Raw genomic sequence first — 22,537 nt, forward strand, 5'->3', positions numbered from 1 at the left:
TGGTGGTATTGTGTTCCCCAAAATATTGTTCACCCTAATAAACTTATCTGGAGTCAGAGACAGAACAGCCACTAGATACGAAGGCTAGAAAATGGTAGCACTCACACCTTTAATCCTAGCATTCCAGAGGTAGAAATCCCTCTGGATCTCTGTGAGTTCAAGGCCACATTGGAAATGGCCAGGCATGGTGACACATGCCTTTAATCCCAGAAAGCGAGCCTTTAATCCCAAGGAGTGATGGTAGAAGGCAGAAAGGTATAAGGCGTGCGGACCAGAAACTAGAAGCATTTGGCTGGTTAAGCATTTTTCTGGTTAAGCTTTCAGGCTTCTAGCAGCACAGTTCAGCTGAGAGCCATTCAGATATGAGGACACAGAGGCTTCCAGTCTGAGGAAACAAGACCAGCTGAGAAGTTGGCCAGGTGACGTTAGCTGTGGCTTGTTCTGTCTCTGACCATCCAGCGTTTCACCCCAATAACTGGCCCCAGGTTTGATTTTATTAATAAGACTCTCTAAGATTCATGCTACAGACATCGGCTCAGTATTCATGTGGCAATCACAGATATATGATTTAAATGAGCACAACAAGCCAGTGGGTTAAAAAAAGCAGCACTGGAATGCAGAAGGCCTTCAGTGGACACTGGGGGCATCTGCAGCAAGGTGGTTGGGAGTAGATGACCAGGTGATGCGGAGCATTGCCCACATCTAATTACAATTAAAAAGGTTTTTAGTGAGGACAGGAATTGTGGCTTCTTCCACATGGTTAACAAGTGACTTTTCGATGTAGGGATATTATGACATTCTTCCACGTGTATCTTTTCTGAGTCTGTGGATTCAACTGGTCTGCATTAGGAAGCATTCTGTTGTTTCTTGCCTGTGCTAAATACAAAGATCCATGGTGGTTATGTTTATCTCAGACAAGTAGAGACCTATTTCCTTTTCATCATTCCCTAAATAATACAGAGTAACAGCTATTTACATAGTATTTAAATACATTAAGGATTATAGTAACCTAGAAATGATTTAAAGTATACACAAGAATCTGTGTAGGCTACAGATCAGTACCCTACCATCATGTATGAGATACTTGAACTTCTAAGGACTTTGGTATTCAAATGGTTCCTTTGGTGGAATCCTTGCTGGTTTTGAGGACTGACAGTATTTGCCATCTGTGGGCATACAGCACCACTAATAGGGTATGCTCAGCATAGGTGTTTATGTCAATGGCGTCTACTATCTCTATTTTTATCATCTATCTATCTATCTATCTATCTATCTATCTATCTATCTATCTATCATCTATCTCTCTATCATCATCATCATTATCCATCAATCTATCTATCTCTATCATCTATGTATCTATCATCTATCTACGGCCAATCATCTACTATCTATATATCACTATCATCCATGTATCTATCATCTATCTACGGCCAATCATCTATTATCTATATATTACTATCACCCATCTTTATCATCATATACCTACATACCCATCATATATCATCATTTATTAACTATCTGTCTGTAACCTATCATTTATCCATTATCTACTATCTATCTACCAGTCCACAATCATATCAATCATCAATTGTTTGCCATCTATCTATCTATCTATCTATCTATCTATCTATCTATCTATCATCTATCTATCTATATCTATCTATTATCTATTATCTATCTATCTATCTATCTATCTATCTATCTATCTATCTATCTATCATTATCTATCTACCTACCTACCTATTGACATAGGTTCTGGAAACAAGAGTATAACACTTTGTGCACATCAAGCAAGTGCTCTATCCCTGGACTACATCTTCAATGCTTGTCCTAAACTTTTAGATGTAGCTTCCATTATAGAAGTAGAGAGACACTGTGAGAAAAACAAAAAAGTCTAGCACATGGGACATTTCACAAGAAGTCTGACATGATCTTTTTTGAAGGCAGGCATCATTTACTAAATGGGGGAGACTCTTTGAAACCGAGGGGCCCAGAAATACAAGAATAAATGCCCTTTTCAAGTCCTCACTAGGTCCTGCACTGGGGTGATGTGTGTGGGCATAGATGGAGTTCTGAGAAGTAGTAGGGACTTTCAGGAGCTTTATACATAAGCTATAAATTAAATAGCACAAGGAATTCTTACCTGGTTTCTTAACTATGAAGATAACAGTTCAGTGATGTGAACCTTGTTGTTTGTAAGAAATTCTTATTGGAGTTGTGGAGATGATGCCTGTGAAGGGCTATAATTTACATTCAAAACCGTCAACCACAAATGACTATTTATATATGCCTGTGTTCACAAACCCACATTACCTCTGCATGTGAAGAAAGAGATGAAGCAGATAACACCAAGGTGGAAAAGGGTAATGTTGATTTGAGGTGGAGGATGCATGGCTGTGTTTGTCTTTCAGCATGTTCGTTGAAATATCCAAAATAAATCTTTGCAAAAGAAGCCATAGATGAAAATCCCATCAGAAAAGACCAGAAGGCAGAAAACAGAGGAGACATTTCTCTTGTTCTGTAGACCAGGCTAGACTCAAACTCACATAGACCCACCTACCTCTGCCTCCTGTGTGCTAGAATTAAAGATGTGCACCACCATGCCTAACCTACATTTTTTTAAACAAAGGATGTAAGGGAGATAGACTATAAGAGATGTAATTCCTCAAATAGCCATCATAAGCACCAAATTAAATACATTTAACAGCCATAGTAAAGATAATATGGTAGATGTGGCATAAATACAACTGTATATTTCTTAAAAATCAGTACTATGAGACTTGTAACAGGTTCAAATACAGAAAACAAATGTGGGTGGAGAGCACAGCCACAAACAGGACGTCTATGTCATACTCCATACCCACAAGGAGGGGCTGAGGAACTATAAGACAGGGACACAACAGTGTCTTCTGGATATGATAGGAACACTGTGCTTGTGACCTCAGAGCAGCCATGGTGACCTGCATAAGATCTGCCCAAGGCCAGGCCAGCACACATCTAGCAGAGGGTGGGGGGTGGGGAAATGGCTTATGAGGCTCCACTCCTAGCTAAAGATTATTGACTGTTGATGGATGCTGAGGGTGGAGATTAAAATTTCTTTAGGGGCCGGGCGGTGGTGGTGCACGCCTTTAATCCCAGCACTTGGGAGGCAGAGGCAGGTGGATCTCTGTGAATTCAAGGCCAGCCTGATCTACAGAGATCCAGGACAGGCACCAAAACTACACAGAGAAACCCTGTCTCGAAAAACCAAAAAAAAAAAAAAAAGGATTTTTTTAGGGGTGTGGATTAACCATGCTTCAGTGGCAGTGGATACCCTCAGTCCTATGGATATGGGCAGCACTAATAGTACTCAGTGGATTATAGTAATGCTTTGATAAAGAACATTAAATTGGGAGGAGTCATGAGGAAAGAGTTAAGATGAGTTGGAGCAGGGGAATGGAGGGTGCATATGATAAAAAAATATATTGTATACATGTATGAAATTCTTAAAGAATAAGTAACATTGTATGGAAAAATAGGTTCTGTGTTTGTCACCAAAATTTACGTATTTGACCACACTTTTTATAAGAGATGAAAGAAAGCAGAAGCCAAAAAATACATGTGATGTGATTGTGTTTACATGAAGGAGTTTTTTGTTTGTTTACTGTTTTTTAAGAGCCAGAACTAATTAATGGTGTCAAGGTCAGTGGGAAGTACTGGCCAGGGAGAGGTGATTATGTTCATCTATTGGTCTGAGTGGTGTCTACACAGGTAAAGATCCACAGGACTCGAGTCTGGAGGTTGCATTATTTTTTTTGTTTTTTCCGAGATGTGATTGGTCCATGGGCCCTATGCAAGGCCTGACGGGGGGGATGCGATGTCTGTGGTGGCTTGAACTTTAAAACCACAAGTAGTGTCCACATCAAAGAAAAGGCCTTTGAGAAACTGAACTCCCTTGCATCCTTTAAGGTTCAAGAAGGGGGTGGGGGTAGATTTAGTTGACACGTTTGTTCTTAAACTTTCCTACTCCTGAGTGGTGTGCTTCTGTTATTTGTTTTGCTGTGTTCACCGTTGGTTGCTGCTAGGGTTGAAGAGTAGGCTTTGTTTTAGGGGTGTGATCTCTTTAGATTGACCATGCTTCGGCAGACAGTCTCTGTGTGTGCCCAGCCTCTGCAAGTCTTAGGTCTGTCCTCTGCTCTGAGCTATATCCCGAGCTGAAGTGAAGCCTTTAAAGATGCAGCTTAGAGCTTGAGGAAATCACTTTCATCACACTGTCTCCAAAAGCATTTGCACTCTCAGTTGTGTGTAACTGTTGACATCTTTAGACAGTCCTCTGTTCATTCCTTTCCACACTCGCTGTTTGTAAGAAGTGTGTGCTGTGATCTGCAATTCAGAGAAATGGCTATTTCAAAGCCAGAAGCTCCAGTTTGAGGTCAGACCTACCTCTACCTGTGAAAGGCCATTTAGATTACTTCTTAGGTTCTCAATGCATCCATCTCTGTATTTTGTTTAGCAATAGTCCTAAGGATGTTACAGTCCTGAGAGAAAGGAGGGTCCCCTTGCGATCATACAGTGCTCTGTGGTGGTGTTGTGTGAGTTGGCCTCCTTCTGGGAAGTAAAAGAAGAACTGTCACTGTTGAGATTAGCAGTAGGGTGGGATTCATATCTTCACTGGCTTAGAATAGCTCTTATGCACACTGAGATTTCTTTTGGGAAAATCTTATTAAATTATTCAATATCCAAAATAGAACTGATAACCAAAGTTTTAATATAGCCCTTGATTACTGTGTATTTGAGTAGGGAATCCAGCCTCCTAAATAGATGAAGCAATATCATTGCAAAATATTGGTGTGATATTTGAGAATAAAACTCTGAAAAGTCTTGGCAACAAAGAAATCAAATAGAGGGTATATTAGCCACATCTGCTATAGTGATAATTCAAACTCTTGGTGGCTTCCAGCAATGTGTATTTATCTTTTCCTTTGGTTCCATCAGGGATCTGGTTGGCTGTGGGTAGAAGGAGAATATTTGGATAGACTGACTCAGTTTTGACTCTACAGCCTGCTGAGACCTAGGGGAGCGGAGGAGAAGGTTTTTCTGGTGTTGGAGAGCTGGCACTCCAGAGGGAAGATACCTAATTACACAGGCATGTAAGGGTCCTCTCGCACGTGATGTAGCTCACATGCTGTTGACTGAAGCACATTGGGTGGCCCAGTCCAAAGTCATCAGAAAACAGTTGGAAGGGTTTAGAAGGAGTGAACCATTATTGATAAATAACCCAATCTGTGCCTGAAGATAAAGTTTAATGTGAGCTGCAAAATGTGCCTTTGGTTTGGTTTGAATGCCTCCAAATGTTAGAGAGAGAGAAAACTATTCTTGCAAAACCGTATCTTAGCCCTTTCTTGTCCAACCTCCATGTTCAGATAAATACTTTAAGCACAAGAAAAGTTCCTGCAAAGACATCATTTTCTTTTGTCAACTGAATTTTCAAGGAAAAATGAATGAATTCCAATTTAGTTCATGGTCATCCCCCCCCCCCCCCGTTATACAAAATCAAATGAAATGTAAGCCCATGTTTGGCTTTGAGAGTAAACTCCCAATTTATGGAGAAAATCAAACTTTGTAAATGTCTTAATATTGATGTTTTCACTAAGTCGCGTGGATGTTTATGATCTTTCTTGATAGCTACAGATTTTGGCTCCATTTCAAGAGAAATAATCTGCAGAGTTGATGACCTCAAATATGTTTTAGAAAAAGAAAGTTAAGGCATCAAAGGGGTCTCATTATTAAATGCAAAGAACAACCAGGCAGGCGACAGCCCCAAAACTAAGCAGAAGTCACTTATGGTTTCTAATTTTGCCTGTCAATCAGTGTTTTAATGTGAGGGATACATAAACTCCATAAATGTGTTTATGTAACATTAATCTCAATGACTGCTGCTCCCCCTCACCTCCCCGCAATAACAAAAGCATTGTACGTTCATGTTAGTCCCCCTTTATGTAACTGTTTAGGCCTGTAAACCACACTTATCAGATGTTTCAGGCTTGGGTCATGAAGTTTGAAGTATCTTATTGTCTTTCTCATGTGAGAAATACCATCGTGAAATGGAACCCTAAGTTACAAAACACAAGTGGTCCCATTGAGTGGTAACCCCTGGGTATTGAGTGGGAACTGGATTATTGCCATGGGTCTGCTGAAACCTTTTGGTTCCCATCTGCCCAGCAAGTGGGAATTGGTCCGATCCCTCGGGCTGTTGACTCAAGGGAATGTAAAGGAAACAAGTCAGTTTCACAATGGTAGAGCCAGACTAGCAGTGAAGTTTTCTCATTTGTGGCTGATTGATTTTTTTTTTGCCACATCTGTGTCACTTCTGTGCTTATTTGCTTCATGCTATGCTTTAAATCATCAGAGCTGGTTTCAATAACTTATATAAAAGAAATATTATCACCGCCATTAATTGAAAATCAGTATCATTTGCAATGAACTGAAATTCACATTAAAGATAGAATGAAGGGACTAAAAGATGGTTAAGAAATTAAAAGCACTAGCTGCTCTTCTAGAGGACCTAGATTTGGCCCCAGCACCAACTTGGAAGTCTGTGATTCCAGTTCCAGGAGATCTGATGCCCTCTTCTTGCATCAGGCACGCACATGGTACACAGACATATATGTAAGCATAACATCCATACATATAAAATAAGATTTAAATAGTAAAAAATGCAATGGAAAACATGACTTTCAGTTATGGATTCTTAACTTTTTTGTAGCCACACTGTTGTTTTGAATGCATATGGGGTAAAACAAGCATAGGTGTGCACACATGTAAAATGGCATCTACTCTCATTTTCCCCCCTTTTTAGGGTATTAGAGATCAAACTCAAGGACTCACATATGTTGTGCTACCAACATACCTTTAAAATGTGCACGGCAATGTTGTTGATCATGTGCAAATTAAATTATTGTACTTCAGGTCTCTATAGTTACTTACTTTTGCCTGGAAGTCTGCCCATCAAACAGCTAATTACTACTTTCCTCTTGCCCCATGCAACCACCCTTTTGCCTTCTATTTGTGGCTGTTTTAGACTCCTCAAATATGTAGAATCAGGTCGTATCTGTCTGCTGTGATGAGGTCATTTCACATAGGACAGTATCACATGTTCATCTTCTGTGTGTTATTGGACAAGATTTCCCCCTTTGTTCAGAGTGAGTAGCACTGCATTTTATGTATACACCACATATTCTTTATCCATTCTCTGTTGATGGACATGGTCTCCTCTTTGCTGTTGTGCGTAATAGTACCATGGGTATAGAAATGGCAATACTACTTCCTGATCAGTATGGTTTGAAGATGGAATGTCCCACACACGTTTGTATATTTGAATACTTAGTTCCCAGCTGGTAGTGATTTGGGGGAGTTGTATGAACCTTAAGGAAGTGGGCCCCAACAGGATATTGGTTACTGTGGGGCAGGCATTGAAGGCTATAAGTCTGTTTGATACTTCAGGTCCAAACTCAACAATTCTGTCTTTAGTTCCTGTGGATAGACACCCCAAAGTGGGTGTGCTGAGACATGGAAATTCAGTTTTTAATATTTTAAGGCACCTATGTGTAGCTGGAGTTTTCTCCAGTCTTGCCTAGCCCATGCGCAGGACAAATCTCTCTTACCCGCCAGTCCTGCTGCGGCTCAGACCCAACCGAGTAAACACACAGAGACTTATATTGCTTACAAACTGTATGGCTGCAGCAGGTTTCTTGTTATCTAGTTCTTATATCTTCAATTAACCCATATCTATTAGTCTATAAGTTGCCACATAGCTCGTAGCTTACCGGTACCTTACATCTTGCTTTTCATGGTGGGTGGCTGGCAGCGTCTCTCTGACTCTCTGACTTCCACTTCCCAGAATTCTCCTTTCTCCCTATCCTGCCTATACTTCCTGCCTGGCTACTGACCAATCAGTGTTTTATTTATTAACTAATCAGAGCAACACATTTAACATACAGAACATCCACAGCACCTATGTCTTCCATATGTTGTTGAACAATTTTACATCCATACCATCAAAACCATGTCTATCAAAACATTTTAGCTTTCATTTTTTTTAATGACAGCCATTCTAATGAATGTGATGTCTCATTGTTTCTTCAATTAATTTGCATTTTCACAGTGATTAGTGATGTTGAGAATATTTACCTTTTTTTCATTGAATTCATTCTTTGGGCAAATATGTTCTCAAACCTTTTGCCCACTTTTAAATTGGCTTCTATTGTTGTCATTATTGAGTTGTAGAAGTTCTTCATATGTTTTAGATACTCATCCCTTGTATGGTAGATAGTCCACAAACATTTTCCACCACATTAAAAGCATTGGGTATGGGGATTCTGGGGTTGTTTCTTAACCTACAGATAAAACTCCCAGCTTTTCACTATTGGACGTACTGTCGTATACGTGCTTTTCATATCTGACTTTAATTATGTTGAGATAATTTCTTTCCATTCTTAGCTTGTTGGCTTTTGTTCTTACATATTGTGAAGGTATACTAGTTTTACCAAATGCTTTTTTGATTATTTATTGTGATGATTTTTTTCTGTCTATGTGTCATATTACATTGATTTGTTTTCTTATGATGAATCATCCTTGAATTCCAGAGATCAATACCATCTCAATAATGAATGTGTGAGATGTGATATTTTTATTAAACTGCTAAAGTAGGTTTGCTAATATTTTGTTGAAATTTTTACATCTATACCAGCCAAGTACATTGGCTTATATGTTTAACTCTTTGTGATACCTTTGTGTAGCTTCAGGATCAGGGTGATGCTGGTCTCATAAAATGTAATCTGATTGTCCCTTCCTCTACAACTTCTGAAAGACTTTAAAAATTTGCATCTCACTTAAATATTTTATAAAATTTACCATTATAGTAATCTGGTGCTAAACTTTAGTGGTTAAAATGTTTATTTTTAAATTTATAATTACCAATGGTTGGATTTCTGTACTGATTCTAAGTATTCAGATTTTCTTCTTCTTTATAATCAATCTTTGTAGTGTGTTTTTCATTGAACTACTTATGGGAACATCTTAAAGTCCCTTCTGTCTCAGCTTACCAGTCATAGCATTGCCTTTCATTTATGACTTTATTTATTTTAGCCTTCTTTTTTCCTTTGTTTAAGAAGCTTCAATTTTGTTGATATTTTCCTAAAAATCAACTCTTAGTTTTATTGATTTTTAAATTGCTTTTCTACTTACTACTGAATTTATTTCCACCATAATTTTTATTGCTTCCATCTGCTTAGTTTGGGCTTAGTTTTTCCATGTCCTGTTTTAGTTCTTTATGGTAAAATGTTGGTTTGTTTGGCACTGTCTCTTCTTTTAATGTAGGCAAGACTGCTGTCCCCTTTCCTCTTAGTACTGTCTTGACTGTAGCACATGAATATGATAATGCTGTGTTTCCATTTTAATTTATCTAAAAAGATATTTTTAAATTTTCCTTTTGGTTTCATTTTTGAACAATTATTTGTTTAAGGGAAATGTTTCATTTCTACTTGTTTAGGAATTTTTATCCCCACGCTTTTGTCATCTGCACTGGTCTCAAACCCCTATTGATCCACCTCCCTCAGCCTCCCAATTGCTGAAATTAATCCTTAACTTGTGGACTGTTCTGGAAAATGCTCTGTTTAAACTCAGGATGGATTTGGTTGCTGATTGGTGGAAACCTCTGTTTATGTCTCTTGGTACCATTTGTTCTTTGGTGATACACAAGTGCTCTGCTCCTTATGAATATTCTGTCTTGTGCTCTGTCCACTATTGAAAGTGGGGTACTCCCTTTGTTGAACTCTTTATTGTAAGGTGCCTGTATTTATGATTGGGATGTGTTTTAGGGACTGATACTTTATCATCACAGTGTCTTTTGTGTTTTGTAATTCTTTTTGAGTCCAAGTCTCATGGATACATACATGATGTAAGTATGGCCAGCCTCCCTTCCTTTGGCATATCTATCTCTATGGAATGCATTTTTTAGGCTCAGGCTGTTTGTGTTCTTGAGTCTGAAGTACCTCTTTAATTTTGACTTTTTTGTCCATTAAGAAGCACTATGTGCTTTTGATGAGGGAGTTGAATGTACTTACATTTGAGGTAGCTACCAACATGGAAGGCTTAGTCGCCATGTTGCTGTCTTCTGTCTGTCTTGTCACTCTTCTGTCCTTGTTAACTTCTGCTGTCTTTGTCATTTGTTGATATGTTTTTGTTGTTGTTGTTATGACATACTGGATTCTGTCTTTTGTGTATTTCCTATGAGGTTGTATGTGTGTGTGCGTGCATGCATGCATGTGTGATTTTGATGGGGTGTAAAGTATTTTAGTTGCAAGTCTCTTTGTTTTACCTAGTAACTTCAATTATAAAATCATGGAACTCTTATATTCCTCAACTTCTGCTTTATAAAACTGATGTAAAAAATACATGCTTTTATACTGTGTACACATTAATATGTTTTATGGTTATAGTGTTCTCTGCTTTTTTGTTTCTATACTAGAATTAATAATTAATGCACCCTTGCATTATTACAGCAGTATATATTTGTCTATCTATACCTTTATCAGCAAATTTCATACATTTATGTTTCTGTTTACTTTCTTTTCAATTGGAAGACCCCTTTAGCAAGGGAAATCAGCAGTTAACTCTTCAGCTTTTATATAAGAAAGGCTTTATTTCCCCTTTAATTTTGAAGGACAGTTTTGCCAGATACCAAATTATTGCTTAATACTTTTTTATTCTTTTCATCTTGGGTTATATCATTCCATTCTTTTCTGACTTCTGAGACATCCTGTGATCTTTGGTTGGTTCAGTTTATTTTTCTCTTACTGACTTCAAATTTTTCTCTTTGCCATTAGATTTTGAGATTATAATTGGGCTTTCAGTTGCCAAGTGTCCTGCTGTGGATGCCTTTGGAGCTATGTTAGTTGAACTTCCATTGAACTTACTCTCTCTGGATGTCCATTTCCTTCTCCTCACACCGAGGAGAAGTTTACTCATTCTTTCTTCAGATAAATTTTCAGTCCTTCCCTTTTTGTTTTCTGGAACTTTCTTACTGAACACGTTGGTCTGGGAGATGGTGTCTCACAAGTCTACCTGGGTAATTTCAAGTAGACTGTGTTGAGTCAATTCTTCTGTTTTCTCCATCAAGTCTGTGTTTAGCTTCTGCTCCAGTTTCCACCCCTGTGGCTGTGATTGGACCCTGGCCAGAGGAAGCTGACTGAGGGAGAGGTTTACTTGGCTTAAAGGTTCCAGTCCACCACTGAGAGAAGACAGGGCAGGACTCAAGGCAGGAACCTGGAGGCAGGGACGTGAGCAGAGACCATCGGGGAGGGCTGCTGCCTGGCTTCCCCGTCTTGCTTCCTTAGACAGCCTAGGCTACCTGTCCGGGTGATGAACTTCTCCATTCATTTAGTATTTTCTAAATTTCTATTAATTCCTTATTATTTTGTTAATATTTTCCTTTTTGCTCATGAATTCCCTGAACACTGAACACATGTGAGCTATTTATTTTTAATAACATATCAGGTGATTCAGATACCTCTGTTTCTTCAGCATCCATTTTTAGGGATGTGTAGTGTGTACCTTTGACTGGGGTCTGTTTCCTTGTTTCTTTCTGTGCCTTAGAACTTCATGTTGGGCTCAGCACATTGGAGAAAACAGCCACCTTCCTCCATCTTGACAGGCAGCCTTCAGACAGGAAATAACCTTCAGGCAGCCAGGCTAGAAATCCCGAGGGTATTTCATGCCTTCTCCTGTGGATGGCTCTCCTGTGTATCTGGAAGTTTCTCCTGTATCCCACCTGGTCCCACAGCTGTTTACCCAAGTAAACACATAGAGGCCAATATTACTTAACAAACTGTATGGCCTAATGGCTCAGGCATCTCGCTAGCTAGCTCTTACAACTTAACTCAACCCATTTCTACTAATCTATATATTGCCATGTGGCCATGGTGTTACCGGTCTGCTGGCATCTTGCAGCTCCTTGGGTGGCAGGCTGGTGTCTCCCCTCACTCTCCTTTCTTTCTCCCATTTCTTCAGTTTGAATGTCCTGCTTAGCCTTATTCTGCCACACTATTGGCCAAATAGCTTTATTTATCGACCATTTAGAGCAACACATATTCACAACATACAGAAAGACATCCCACAGCACTTCCCCTTTTCTGTCTAATCAAAAAAGGTTTTAACTTTAACATAGTAAAATTACATATAATAGAATAGTTATCAAGCAAGAATTACAGTTACAATATCTAGTCTATTTGTATTTGGCAAAATTAAAGAAAATATTCTATCATCTATCCTATTTTTGTGAGTCTAAAGTTTCATATCTAATTTATCTTTTATCATCACCAAGGAAAATTATTATTGTAACTATCTAGTCTTCCACTATATCACAGATCACAGAAGGATATAACATTACCTAAGTAAACAGGAAGTACATTGCAAGCAACTCCCATAATTCTAGAAATGACAGAGATATCTGGCTGCCTGAACAGTCATCCAAAGTTCCTCTGTAATGTTGGGGCATCCATCTTCAGCCTACAGGCCTAGAGTCTCTGGCATAGCTTTTAGTGAAGCAGGAAATTTTAAGGACTGTTCCGCCCATTCTGGCAAAGTTTGTCAGTCACTTCTCCCTGTGTCCTGTAGAATTTCTGGAAGTTCCTTCTGTGAAGCAAGAACCTGAAGGACCATCTCGCCTTGCAAAGTTCAGTGGTCACCTTCCTATGGGTCCTGCATGTCCAGTTTATACAGTATCCTGTCAAACGGTTGAGACAAAGGCACTTTTTTGCCCAGTGGCTAACTTTTGCTACAAAGAAAGCAAACTCCATTAATGAGTTTCTTCAATGCCCATCATCCTCTTTGAAGTAATTAGTGCTGCCAGGAGCAGATGTGTCTCATTTTCTAGAAAAATCTAAGTTCTTAAAACATTTTAAATGTCATATTCTGTAGGTCTTTGAAGTGTTTGAAGATTACTTACTGAATTGAAATATATCTATGTATACCTAGAAAACTTAACTAAGATGACTAAGTTTGATTATCATAGATTACTAATTATTAATTTGTATTTCTTAATTATACATTACAACTTTAAATGAGTTGCATAAGCATAATACCTTAAACAAGAGTAGAAATACATATACAGTATAACAAAATTAACTTTGAATTTGTATCAATAAACTAAAATCCATAGCAATGTAAAATATTTCAAACAAGTTGTTGTTCTTAAAAGTAGATTCAGTAAACTACCCTTTCATCCTACCATACCTATATCCCCTTTTCTTCTTTAGAAAGAGATTGCATTTATAATCAACCCCCTTTAAAAGAAAATAAACATTTATAAACAATATTTTGGGAATTGGGGCATAGCTTCTCAAACTACTTCCTGATGGTTGGAGGCACTGGCAATCTTATGGGGATCCTGAGAAAATTAAGAATTATAGTTAAATCTGTAGTATGTATGTGAGTTTGTATCGATCTTTCAGGGGAGTCTTGGTTGATTAAACTATATTAGCCTGGAAGCAATCAATACAAACTCTTCTTCTGTGGAAACAAAAGCAGAACCTCTTTTCCAAAGCAACATATCTTTAGACACAAATTTTGGAGTCAAGATACCTTTAAAATATACATATTGGTTTAAGTGAGTAGCCTTTACAATTAAAATCTCTCTCCAGTTAAAAATCACAAAGATAACATAATAATCTGCAGTATCCAGATTCTTTGTGTAATTTTCATCTTTAGGTGACTTAACTTTTAATTTTATTTCTTTATATATCTGTCTACATCTTTTTTTTCTCTCTTTTAAGCCTATGTACATTTTTACACATACTGTAAGTCATTTAGAGTTTTATTCCATCTGAATCTTATTGTGAATCTGCAATCATTTTTTGACCATTGATTTAAACTGCAGTGTGGCTAGGACTGAAGCAGCAGCCCTGGCTACTGGCTCTGCCCACCTCAGCTTCCCAACATGGGGGAGGCCACCTTCTGCCAAAGCAACTCAGGGAAGCATTGGGTCTATGCTTCCAACAAGCGGCATGTATCCCAGAAACACCCCCACTACCGTCGCCACCTTTTTTTTTTTTTTTTTTTTTTTTTTTTTTTTTTTTTGCTCTGTACTAGCAAAAGCTAAATCCACCATACAGTGTGCTGCATTGCTTGGAGACACCTCTGTGTACAGTGGTATGAATCTGTCATGTTGTAGGTCAAGCCACACACTGTGGCGTCTCTGTATCAAGGCTCGCCTGAGAAATACAGCTAAGAAGCTGGTCTTGGCTTCATTTTAGAACCCTTTTAAAAAGCTTTCTCAGGTTTTGGGTGGAAATTCTTGCTACTACATTGGGTGCCAAAATGTAGCCAGAAGTTCCTCCTGTGTCCCGCCCAATCCTGCAGCTGCTGGGACCCAAGTAAATACATAGAGGCTTATATTATTTACAAACTGTATGGTCTAATGGCTCAGGCTTCTCACTAGCTAATTCTTACAACTGAACTCAACCCATTTCTATTAGTCTCTATATTGCCACGTGATTGTGGCATTACCAGTCTGCTGGCATCTTGCTGCCCCATGAGCAGTGGGCTGCGGTCTCCCCTCACTCTGCTTTCTTCTCCTGTCTCTTCAGTTCAAATGTCTCGCCTAACCTTATTCTGCCTCACCATTGGTCAAATAGCTTTATTTATCAACCAATCAGAACAGCACATATTCACAGTGTTCAGAAAAACATCCCACAGCATTCCAGTGAACTTGTATATGCAAATTCTAGCCTGAGAAGTACTCAACTTTTCAGGAGCCTGTAACTGTTCACATTTGTTAGTATCTAACTGCTACATCGAAGGTGCTTTGAAATGGATTAGCCACCCCATTCTCCTGTTCTTGCTTTCAGTGGTCTCTCAACTCTTAAGGGAGAGGAGTTGGCAAGACATCAGCAGTCTGTCCCCCCTGTTTCTCTCATAGAAGCTCATAGAAGTCTAAACGTCACATCCTTGTTACAGTCTCCTTCTTCTTGCTCATGGGGAAGCAGGTGCTGGTCGTTTTTTGTTTGTTTGTTTGTTTTTCTTTTTCTTTTTTTCCCCAGTCACCCTCTGCTGAGCTTGTGGAAAAGGATATGGTGAAGAAATACCTTACACTTTCCTGCTAGCCTCAGTGTGGATGGGTTCTGCACTCTTCTGAGATCCGGGAGGCTTTGCCTAACTTCTTGATTTCTGGAAAATGGGGTTGACTTGTAATTTGTGGCCCTGGTGTTTTGTGGGAGGAAAGGGGCCACAGGACTTCGCTATTTATTGCTTGACTCTCAACAACAGCTCACAATATCTGTTCTGTTTCCTTAAGAAGTGGTTTTATAGGTGACTGGGAATCTTTCCTGCATGCAAATATGCTTCAGTAGCTTTGAAATGAGAGTAAAACTTCCCTCTGAGGAATACAGCATTTACAGATGACCTCAAAATGTCACTTATGCATTGAGAATCATCTTGGATTTCCCCACCCTAACTTGTAGCTTCGTTGAATAGTGAGAAAAAAAAAAACAAAAACAAAAAAACAGAATCAAAAGGCCTGAGTGGAGACCACATCGCAGGACACTTGCACACACAGAGTGGCTTTGCTCTCTCAACTTTTGCTCCATTCACAATGGGAATAATGACACATCAGTTATAAAGGGGAGTGTATCAGAAATGAGTGTTCAGAGCCTTAGGAATTTGTAAAGGTTTTGGCAGATTTAAGCTAGAGTTCTGTTAGGAAAGATTGTCAGGATAAACATTATGGCTTCAGGGTTGGTGAGAAGTGTGGAAAACCCTGTTTTGGACTAGATATTAGGATTAGTCATGGTTCTGTGGGCAGGAGGGGATAAGAAGCTGCGATGGAGGAAAAGCTCTTCTTTCTGTGACTCCAAAGGGGAAATGTGACTTACCTGTGTCATAGCCTACAGATGCTCAGGATTCTCGATTTGCTCATAGTCTATAGAGGCTGATGCTGGTTAACCTAGAGAGAGAATTTACTCAGTCTGTGGAGGAACCCAGTGTCTGGTTTGGAGACCTTCCACTGATAATCCATCTAATGACAACGGATTGTCTTTTCCCCCATTTCACAGCTGTGACGAATCGGGTTATTTTTCACTTGTATCTAAAGTTCCAGGCAAGAGTCTCATTCTTGGGTATATAGGGGAGAGGGGGAGGCATGATTGACAGCTGTACTGATAGCATACACGATGGAGAAAGGAAATACAACAGCAAGAAATCAGAGTGCTGTTTCTCAAAGAAGTGGGCATAGATTGAGGCAGCCATGCTGGAGGTACCAGAGTGTGGATACAATCAGAAGGAGCTGGGTTTAAGCTGTTTGTTTGGAGGGGGACTTCAGAACTCAGTTGCATGGCTTTACTCCCCACTCAAGCAAGAGAACAATAGCTTAATTTATGTAGTAATTTTAAAGGGTGACCTTTATTGTTTAGAGTGCATCTAGCTAACACTGTATATCATGTTTACCTCAATCAAAATGATTTAAAACATGAAATGGAATATAAAATGCTAATTGCCCACATTCAAGATAGACTTACTTTTTCTTTTCTTTTTTTTTCTTCTTCACACTTTTGTTGAATCATTGTGGTATAGTATTCATTTCTATTTTAGGAATAAATATATTAGTCTATGCATGCATGCATACTTCCATACTCTTTCTTGTTCATGCATGTATTAAAAAGACTACATCCAGTCAGCTTTACTCTGTACATTTATTTGTGTGTTGTGTTTTTCTGCTACATGCCAAAGGAAAGTGACTGTAGGAATTTGATTGCATAAATGTAAAGGGGTGAGAGATGTCGGTCCCTTTCAAACTGTTTGCTTTGCACAACCCACTAAGGAAGTGAGGTCAGGAGATGCAGGGTGCTGGTGGGGTTGGGTTATCCTGGAATGGAGTGCAGATATGATGCACAAGAATCAGTGTCAAAGATTGTGGGCAGTCCTTGCCAAATAAGTTGGTTGCTATCTCAAGGCCTTTGAACAGGCTGTTTCTCTTGTCCTGCCTGCTTGGGCTCAGCCATCCATGAGAGCCATTCCACCAGGTCTTTGGGTCTCTGTTTCAACACTTTCTTCTAAAAAAAAAAAAAGCGCTTCTTTAACCCCTTATAAAAGAATAGTAGAAGAAACACTGAGTGGTTCAGGGTGAATTCCTCCCACCCCAGGTCTCTAGACCTAGGGCAGAGCCGTGTGTGTCTTCCAGAGCCCTCCAGGTAACCCACCCCAACACTCACCTCATCTATGAGCTGCTGGAGCATATAAAGGGGCTGGGAATGCAGATGCAAAGCTATAGACTCTCCATGACAGAGGGCAACAACAGGACATTCAAGAGGAGTCCCAGTGAGGGCCCAGTATCGATAGTGTAGTAGAAGCCAGAGGCCTTGAACCAGACTCATTGCAGTAAACACTTACAAGTAACGATGTATGGACTAAAAGGTAGTCACACTACTATGTGACTCACTCTGACATACTACAGCTTCCATGATGAGATTTCATTTATTTGTTTGTTTGTGTGTTGGGTTTTTTGTTTGTTTTTACTTTTAAATTTTGTTTTGGCCGGAGGTTGCAAGGGCAGAGAGCAGAAGCTAGGGGATGGAGAGATGAATGGGATTGGGATGTATGATGTGAAATCTGCAAAGAATCAATAAAAACTTTAAAAAAAAATAGTAGAAGTTTCCTGAGCACAAAACACATCCTTCCAATCAGCAGCACATGTCTTCAGAGCATATTTTTATCCTTAAGAGCTGGTATGTTTATTTATGGGAAATTAAGCTCCAGGAAGGTAGTAATGTAGCCTGCCACCAAAACTTGACTCAGAATAAATGCTAAGAACTAAAAAAGGATGAATGAGTAGATGGATAGTAAATAAGCCAAAATTTAGATAGTATGGTGTATGGATGCACGCAAGAGAGATGCTCAGGGATGGACCATGTTTCTTCTCCAACTAAACTGAGTGGTGCCTTCCTTGATACTGTTATATGCTGAAAAAAATTATTTTATCTAACAACCAATACACAGAGCCTATACTACACATGCAGTTCATTCAACGGAGAACCCAATTAATGTGAAAATTCTTTTCTGCTGCAAAAGAGTAAAATCCATAGCTGCTGAGACTCTTAAAGGACTGTGCTGAGGTTTGAATGTGAAATGTCACCCCTTGGTCTGCAGCTAGTGGTGTAATTTGGGAAGGTTATGAAGCATTTAGAAGGTGGCACCTTGCTGGAGGAAGTTCATCACTCGGGGTGGGCTTTGGAGTTTGACAGACTAGCCATACTTCCTGTTCTTTCTCTGATTCTGGACTGCCAAAGCAATGTTGTGGGTTGGCCTAATGCTCCTTCATCCCTATCTTGCCAACAGGAGAAAGTATCCATTCTAGAACCATAAGCCAAAATAAGCCTTTTCTTCATTAAATTGCTTCTGTCTGGGTATTTTGTCATAGCAGCAAAAAGGAAACTAATACAGACTGCAAAGAAAGTCAAATTGAAGGTTAATGGAATGAGTCACATCACTATTATAGGCTCTGCTGTCAATCTTCTTTGAGGTCACTTAATTGCTCTGTGACAGTAACCTTGGCTGTTTAGGAATAGGTCTGAAGCTCCAATTTCAAATAGTAGTTATATCAAATAAGACTCTGAGACCTTATCAAAACCCACCTTTGCTGCAAAAAACTAAATCATCCAATGCAAATATTTTGTTTGTAGAAGGGACAGCAGTTCATCCATTCTGCCTCAGTGTTGTCATTTGTAGAATAAAATGAAAAAATAAATACATGTCCAAAAGTCTCACGTGACATAAAGGTATCTGTGGATGGTAGATATCATAGTCTTTAGCATGTGTATTGAGCAGGGGCCTGTCATGAATTTGTCTAGACTGCAACTCTTTTGAAAGCAAAGCATCTATGTATGTGGGTGAGTGTGTACGTGGGAGTGTGTACATGCTCAGTAAAGTGTGACTCTAAGCTTGCCTTACACAAGTGCTTTGGAAACCAGTTGTCCTTTGTCACGTGCAGTCTTGACCCTGGCTGCCCTGTGAACACTCCCTCTCCACCCTGGAGCAGTAAGCGGGGGTGTCACCTCGCTTATTACCAAAACCAATTTCCAGAATGGGTAATTGTGTTCTGACTCATGCAATTCCCCTGCATTTCCTGGCTGTTTCCAGTGACTTATGTCTTCCTCTTGGCCCCTTAATGGATATGTAATGAAGCAACATATTTCAAAGTCATGGCTGTGTTTCAGACTTCCCTTAAGTAATGTCTCAGTGGAGGACCAGCCTAAAGCCTGGCACATGCATGCCCTACCTGGGTCCCCAAGGCAAGAAGCCGTGTTAAAAAGACAAATACTTTCAAGCTCGAGGTGACTTCTGGAGGCTGACGCTTTCAATTGTTATTCAGTGTTTCAGAAGAGGTAACTTCTGCCAGTTTTAGCCACAAACTTGGTTGTATAATTTTAATCTTTTTTAGCCTCAGTTTCTACCTCTGAAAAGTGCTGATAATACTAACATCCATCTCCAGGATGTTTATGACCACCCAACAGCCATACTATCTGGAAATGCTAAGCCCAGAATGTGGCTTATGGTGAGGTTCAGTATGTGCTGCCTCATGGTCTGGTCATTTTTCTTTGATGCCCTCCATCAGGAAGCCATTGCCAAGTGACTCAAGTCTCTTTGGGAGCTGGAGAGACAGGCATTATAACAGCAGACAATTAGGTATTGCTTCAAGTCCCATGTATGGCAGCTTAGGGAAGGGAATAATGAACTCATGTGGAGGTCAAGGCAGTCTTCCCAGGGGAAGTGGACTTCCAAGATAAATCTGTGGGTGTTTAGTCTTTTGCTCATGGAGTCCATGTATTGAGTGACTTCTTGCCAGAGGACAAGATCTCTATCATAAAACCCTCAATAGGGGCAGTGAAGGAATGAAGAAATTGCACACAGACAGACAGTGTGGCATCAGGTGGTGATGGGGAAGCCCAGGCCTCATTGTGTCTATTAGCCACAGCACTGGGGAGATAGAGGGGTTGGTCTGAAGGTCTAGGTAGGGGAGCAGTCTCAGGCTGTAAACATCTGGGAGGAGGAAGCTGCAGTTGCTAGTCTGCACACAATGGTCACTCCTTCATGAACACTCTTACTGGAACCCTGAGAACTGTGGCAACCCCCAGGAGCCTGGCCCATATGGGGAACTGACTTTGCAAATGTCCTATGTGTCTGAGACCTTGGAGTTCTGGGCATGGTTGTACCATGTCAACCATATACATTCACTGGGCACTTTGCACACTTAGGTCTTCCTCAACTTCCTCCAGACAAGCTCTGTGTTAGACCTGGGAAACAATGAGGAACATAAGGCAGTGCCTGCCATATATAACTGACTCACCTCAGGAAGATAAGAACCAAACCAATCACTCATGTAGCCAGCCGTGGAGAGTCAAGAGAGAAGTCATGGAAGTTACGTATTGTATAGCTTGGGAAAGTTTAAATATCGGGGTGGTGTTTCCAGGAGGGAATCAATGAGTAAATGAGATCTAAATTAAGATTTGGGAGTGACTGGGGCCAAGGGGTGGAGAGGAATGGGGGCTCTGAGTCTTGAAAGCCGCATGGTTTGTTCTCACACAGAACAGAGTCCAGTTTGGCTGGGCCACAGAAAGCTTGGTGATATGGTGGAGAGTTAGCTGTCAAGGAGACACAGGGGGCTGTGGTGGTCATTTGCACACAAGGATTTGGGTTTTCATGCCAAGTGTAATTGGAAATCTTGGAAGTATTAAGTTTCCTGCATAAAAATGCCAGAATCAGACCTCGAGGCTGCAAAGACCACACGCTGTTTGCACAGTGAATTCCTAGGGTTTAATATGGAAACAAATAAATAATTATAGAAAAATGTCCGTGGCTTAGATTGGGTTCTGACACAAAAATACACACACACACACACACACACACACACACACACACACACACACACACACACACACCAAATCAGCACTTGTATGTACGGAGTGCCGAGGGATTATTGCAGATGGAGGATAAGCCATGTCCTGCAGAGTCCCTGGAGATGCTGATATGGCAAGCCTCTGAGGAGCACTGTGTAGCATTTCATGCTGGTAAATTTGCATTTATACTATAAGAAGGGCCACTGGAGGTTAAGAAGCCGGGAAATGAAATGATCAGATTAATGTGCCCATAGAGGGTGTTTATTTTTCTTCCTGGGTATTTCTTAAGCCAGGCATTTATTGAATTTAGGGTAATGGATGGGAGAGGTGGTCCAGCATCACTGCAGGCCAAGATTGATAGGAGGCTTATTCTTTTGTATAACATTTAAGGGGGTGTTAAGGGGAGTTTAAGCTTGCCACTGTGAAAGGCTTATTTATCTTGTAAATAAATACTTACCAGGAAGCCATGTAAGCCTTCCTCCTGGCAGGCCTCTCCAGTATGACAGGACCTCATCCCAGCAGAACTTCCCTCGTGGAAGTACCATGAGCTAGCATCCTCTACAGCAGGGGAGGGATTTACGTGAGTGCTAGTAGCTAAGACCGTGGGAAAGGGAGGGGTGCCATGTATAATGGGACAACTTTGTTACTGATGTGAATGGGGAGGTACTGTGCAGTGTTCTCATACCCTAAAACTGAGACCCATAATCACTGAGGAGCTCGAAGTGAGTCAGAGAAGGTGAAATCAAGTTTGTGGTGGAGTCTCTGAGTTGTGATGTAGGGCTTGACTATTGAACATGGGGATGATTTTTGAGATCTGAGACCCTTCCCCTTTGATAATTTATTGATGGATTGGACCACTTTCCCCTTCCTCCCATCCTCCTCATTCATGCTTAGCCTTCATATCTGCAGATCTTTTCTGTGAAGCTAGGCTTATGGACGATGAGCTCACGGTACTCTGGGTCTCATCTCTGGGGATGTAGGTGGGAAGTGTTCATGCAGAGCATGTGACCAGACTTCCAAATCTTGATTTTTCAGGTTACAGAACTCAACAATGTGAAAAATGTAGCCCGATTGCCAAAGAGCACCAAGAAACATGCTATAGGGATTTATTTCAGTGATGACACCTCGAAGACCTTTGCTTGTGAATCAGGTTTGTTTGAGGCTACTGGAGCAGGGGTCTTTGGCCTTTGGTGTATGTATGTGTATATAATGTATCTCTCTCTCTTTTTTTTTTGCCATTTCCTCAGATCTTGAGGCAGATGAGTGGTGCAAAGTTCTCCAGATGGAGTGTGTGGGGACGAGAATCAATGACATAAGCCTCGGAGAGCCTGACTTGTTGGCTACTGGGGTGGAACGAGAGCAGAGTGGTACGTGTGCAAAGTCCTCTCTTATAAACTGGTTTGCTCCCTTGTGATAAAACACAAGGCATCTTCATTATATGCAATTGTGAGTTATAAAAATGTATGAAGGGAGTTATAATAACAATCAATGTTAATATTTGTATCAAATGTTTTTCTCAAAAGTTCTGTGATATATAATAGAAAAGTATCCACATTAATAGTTTCAGTCAGAAATTTTGAGGACCACACTGTGTGTCCACTGGATGGAAGGTG

General features: G+C 40.1%; 1 protein-coding gene across 1 annotated transcript in view; it reads left to right on the plus strand.

The window, feature by feature from the left end:
- Positions 1 to 22,537, plus strand: part of Dok5 (docking protein 5) — a 150,089-nt gene that overhangs the window by 76,604 nt on the left and 50,948 nt on the right. Inside the window, exons 3-4 of the mRNA XM_006984002.4 lie at positions 21,960 to 22,074; positions 22,172 to 22,291. Of these exons, the coding sequence (XP_006984064.1) occupies positions 21,960 to 22,074; positions 22,172 to 22,291 (235 nt within the window). The remainder of the gene's footprint in view (positions 1 to 21,959; positions 22,075 to 22,171; positions 22,292 to 22,537) is intronic.

This window comes from Peromyscus maniculatus, chromosome 4 (genome assembly GCF_049852395.1).
Source record: "Peromyscus maniculatus bairdii isolate BWxNUB_F1_BW_parent chromosome 4, HU_Pman_BW_mat_3.1, whole genome shotgun sequence".
Taxonomy (NCBI): Eukaryota; Metazoa; Chordata; class Mammalia; order Rodentia; family Cricetidae; genus Peromyscus; species Peromyscus maniculatus.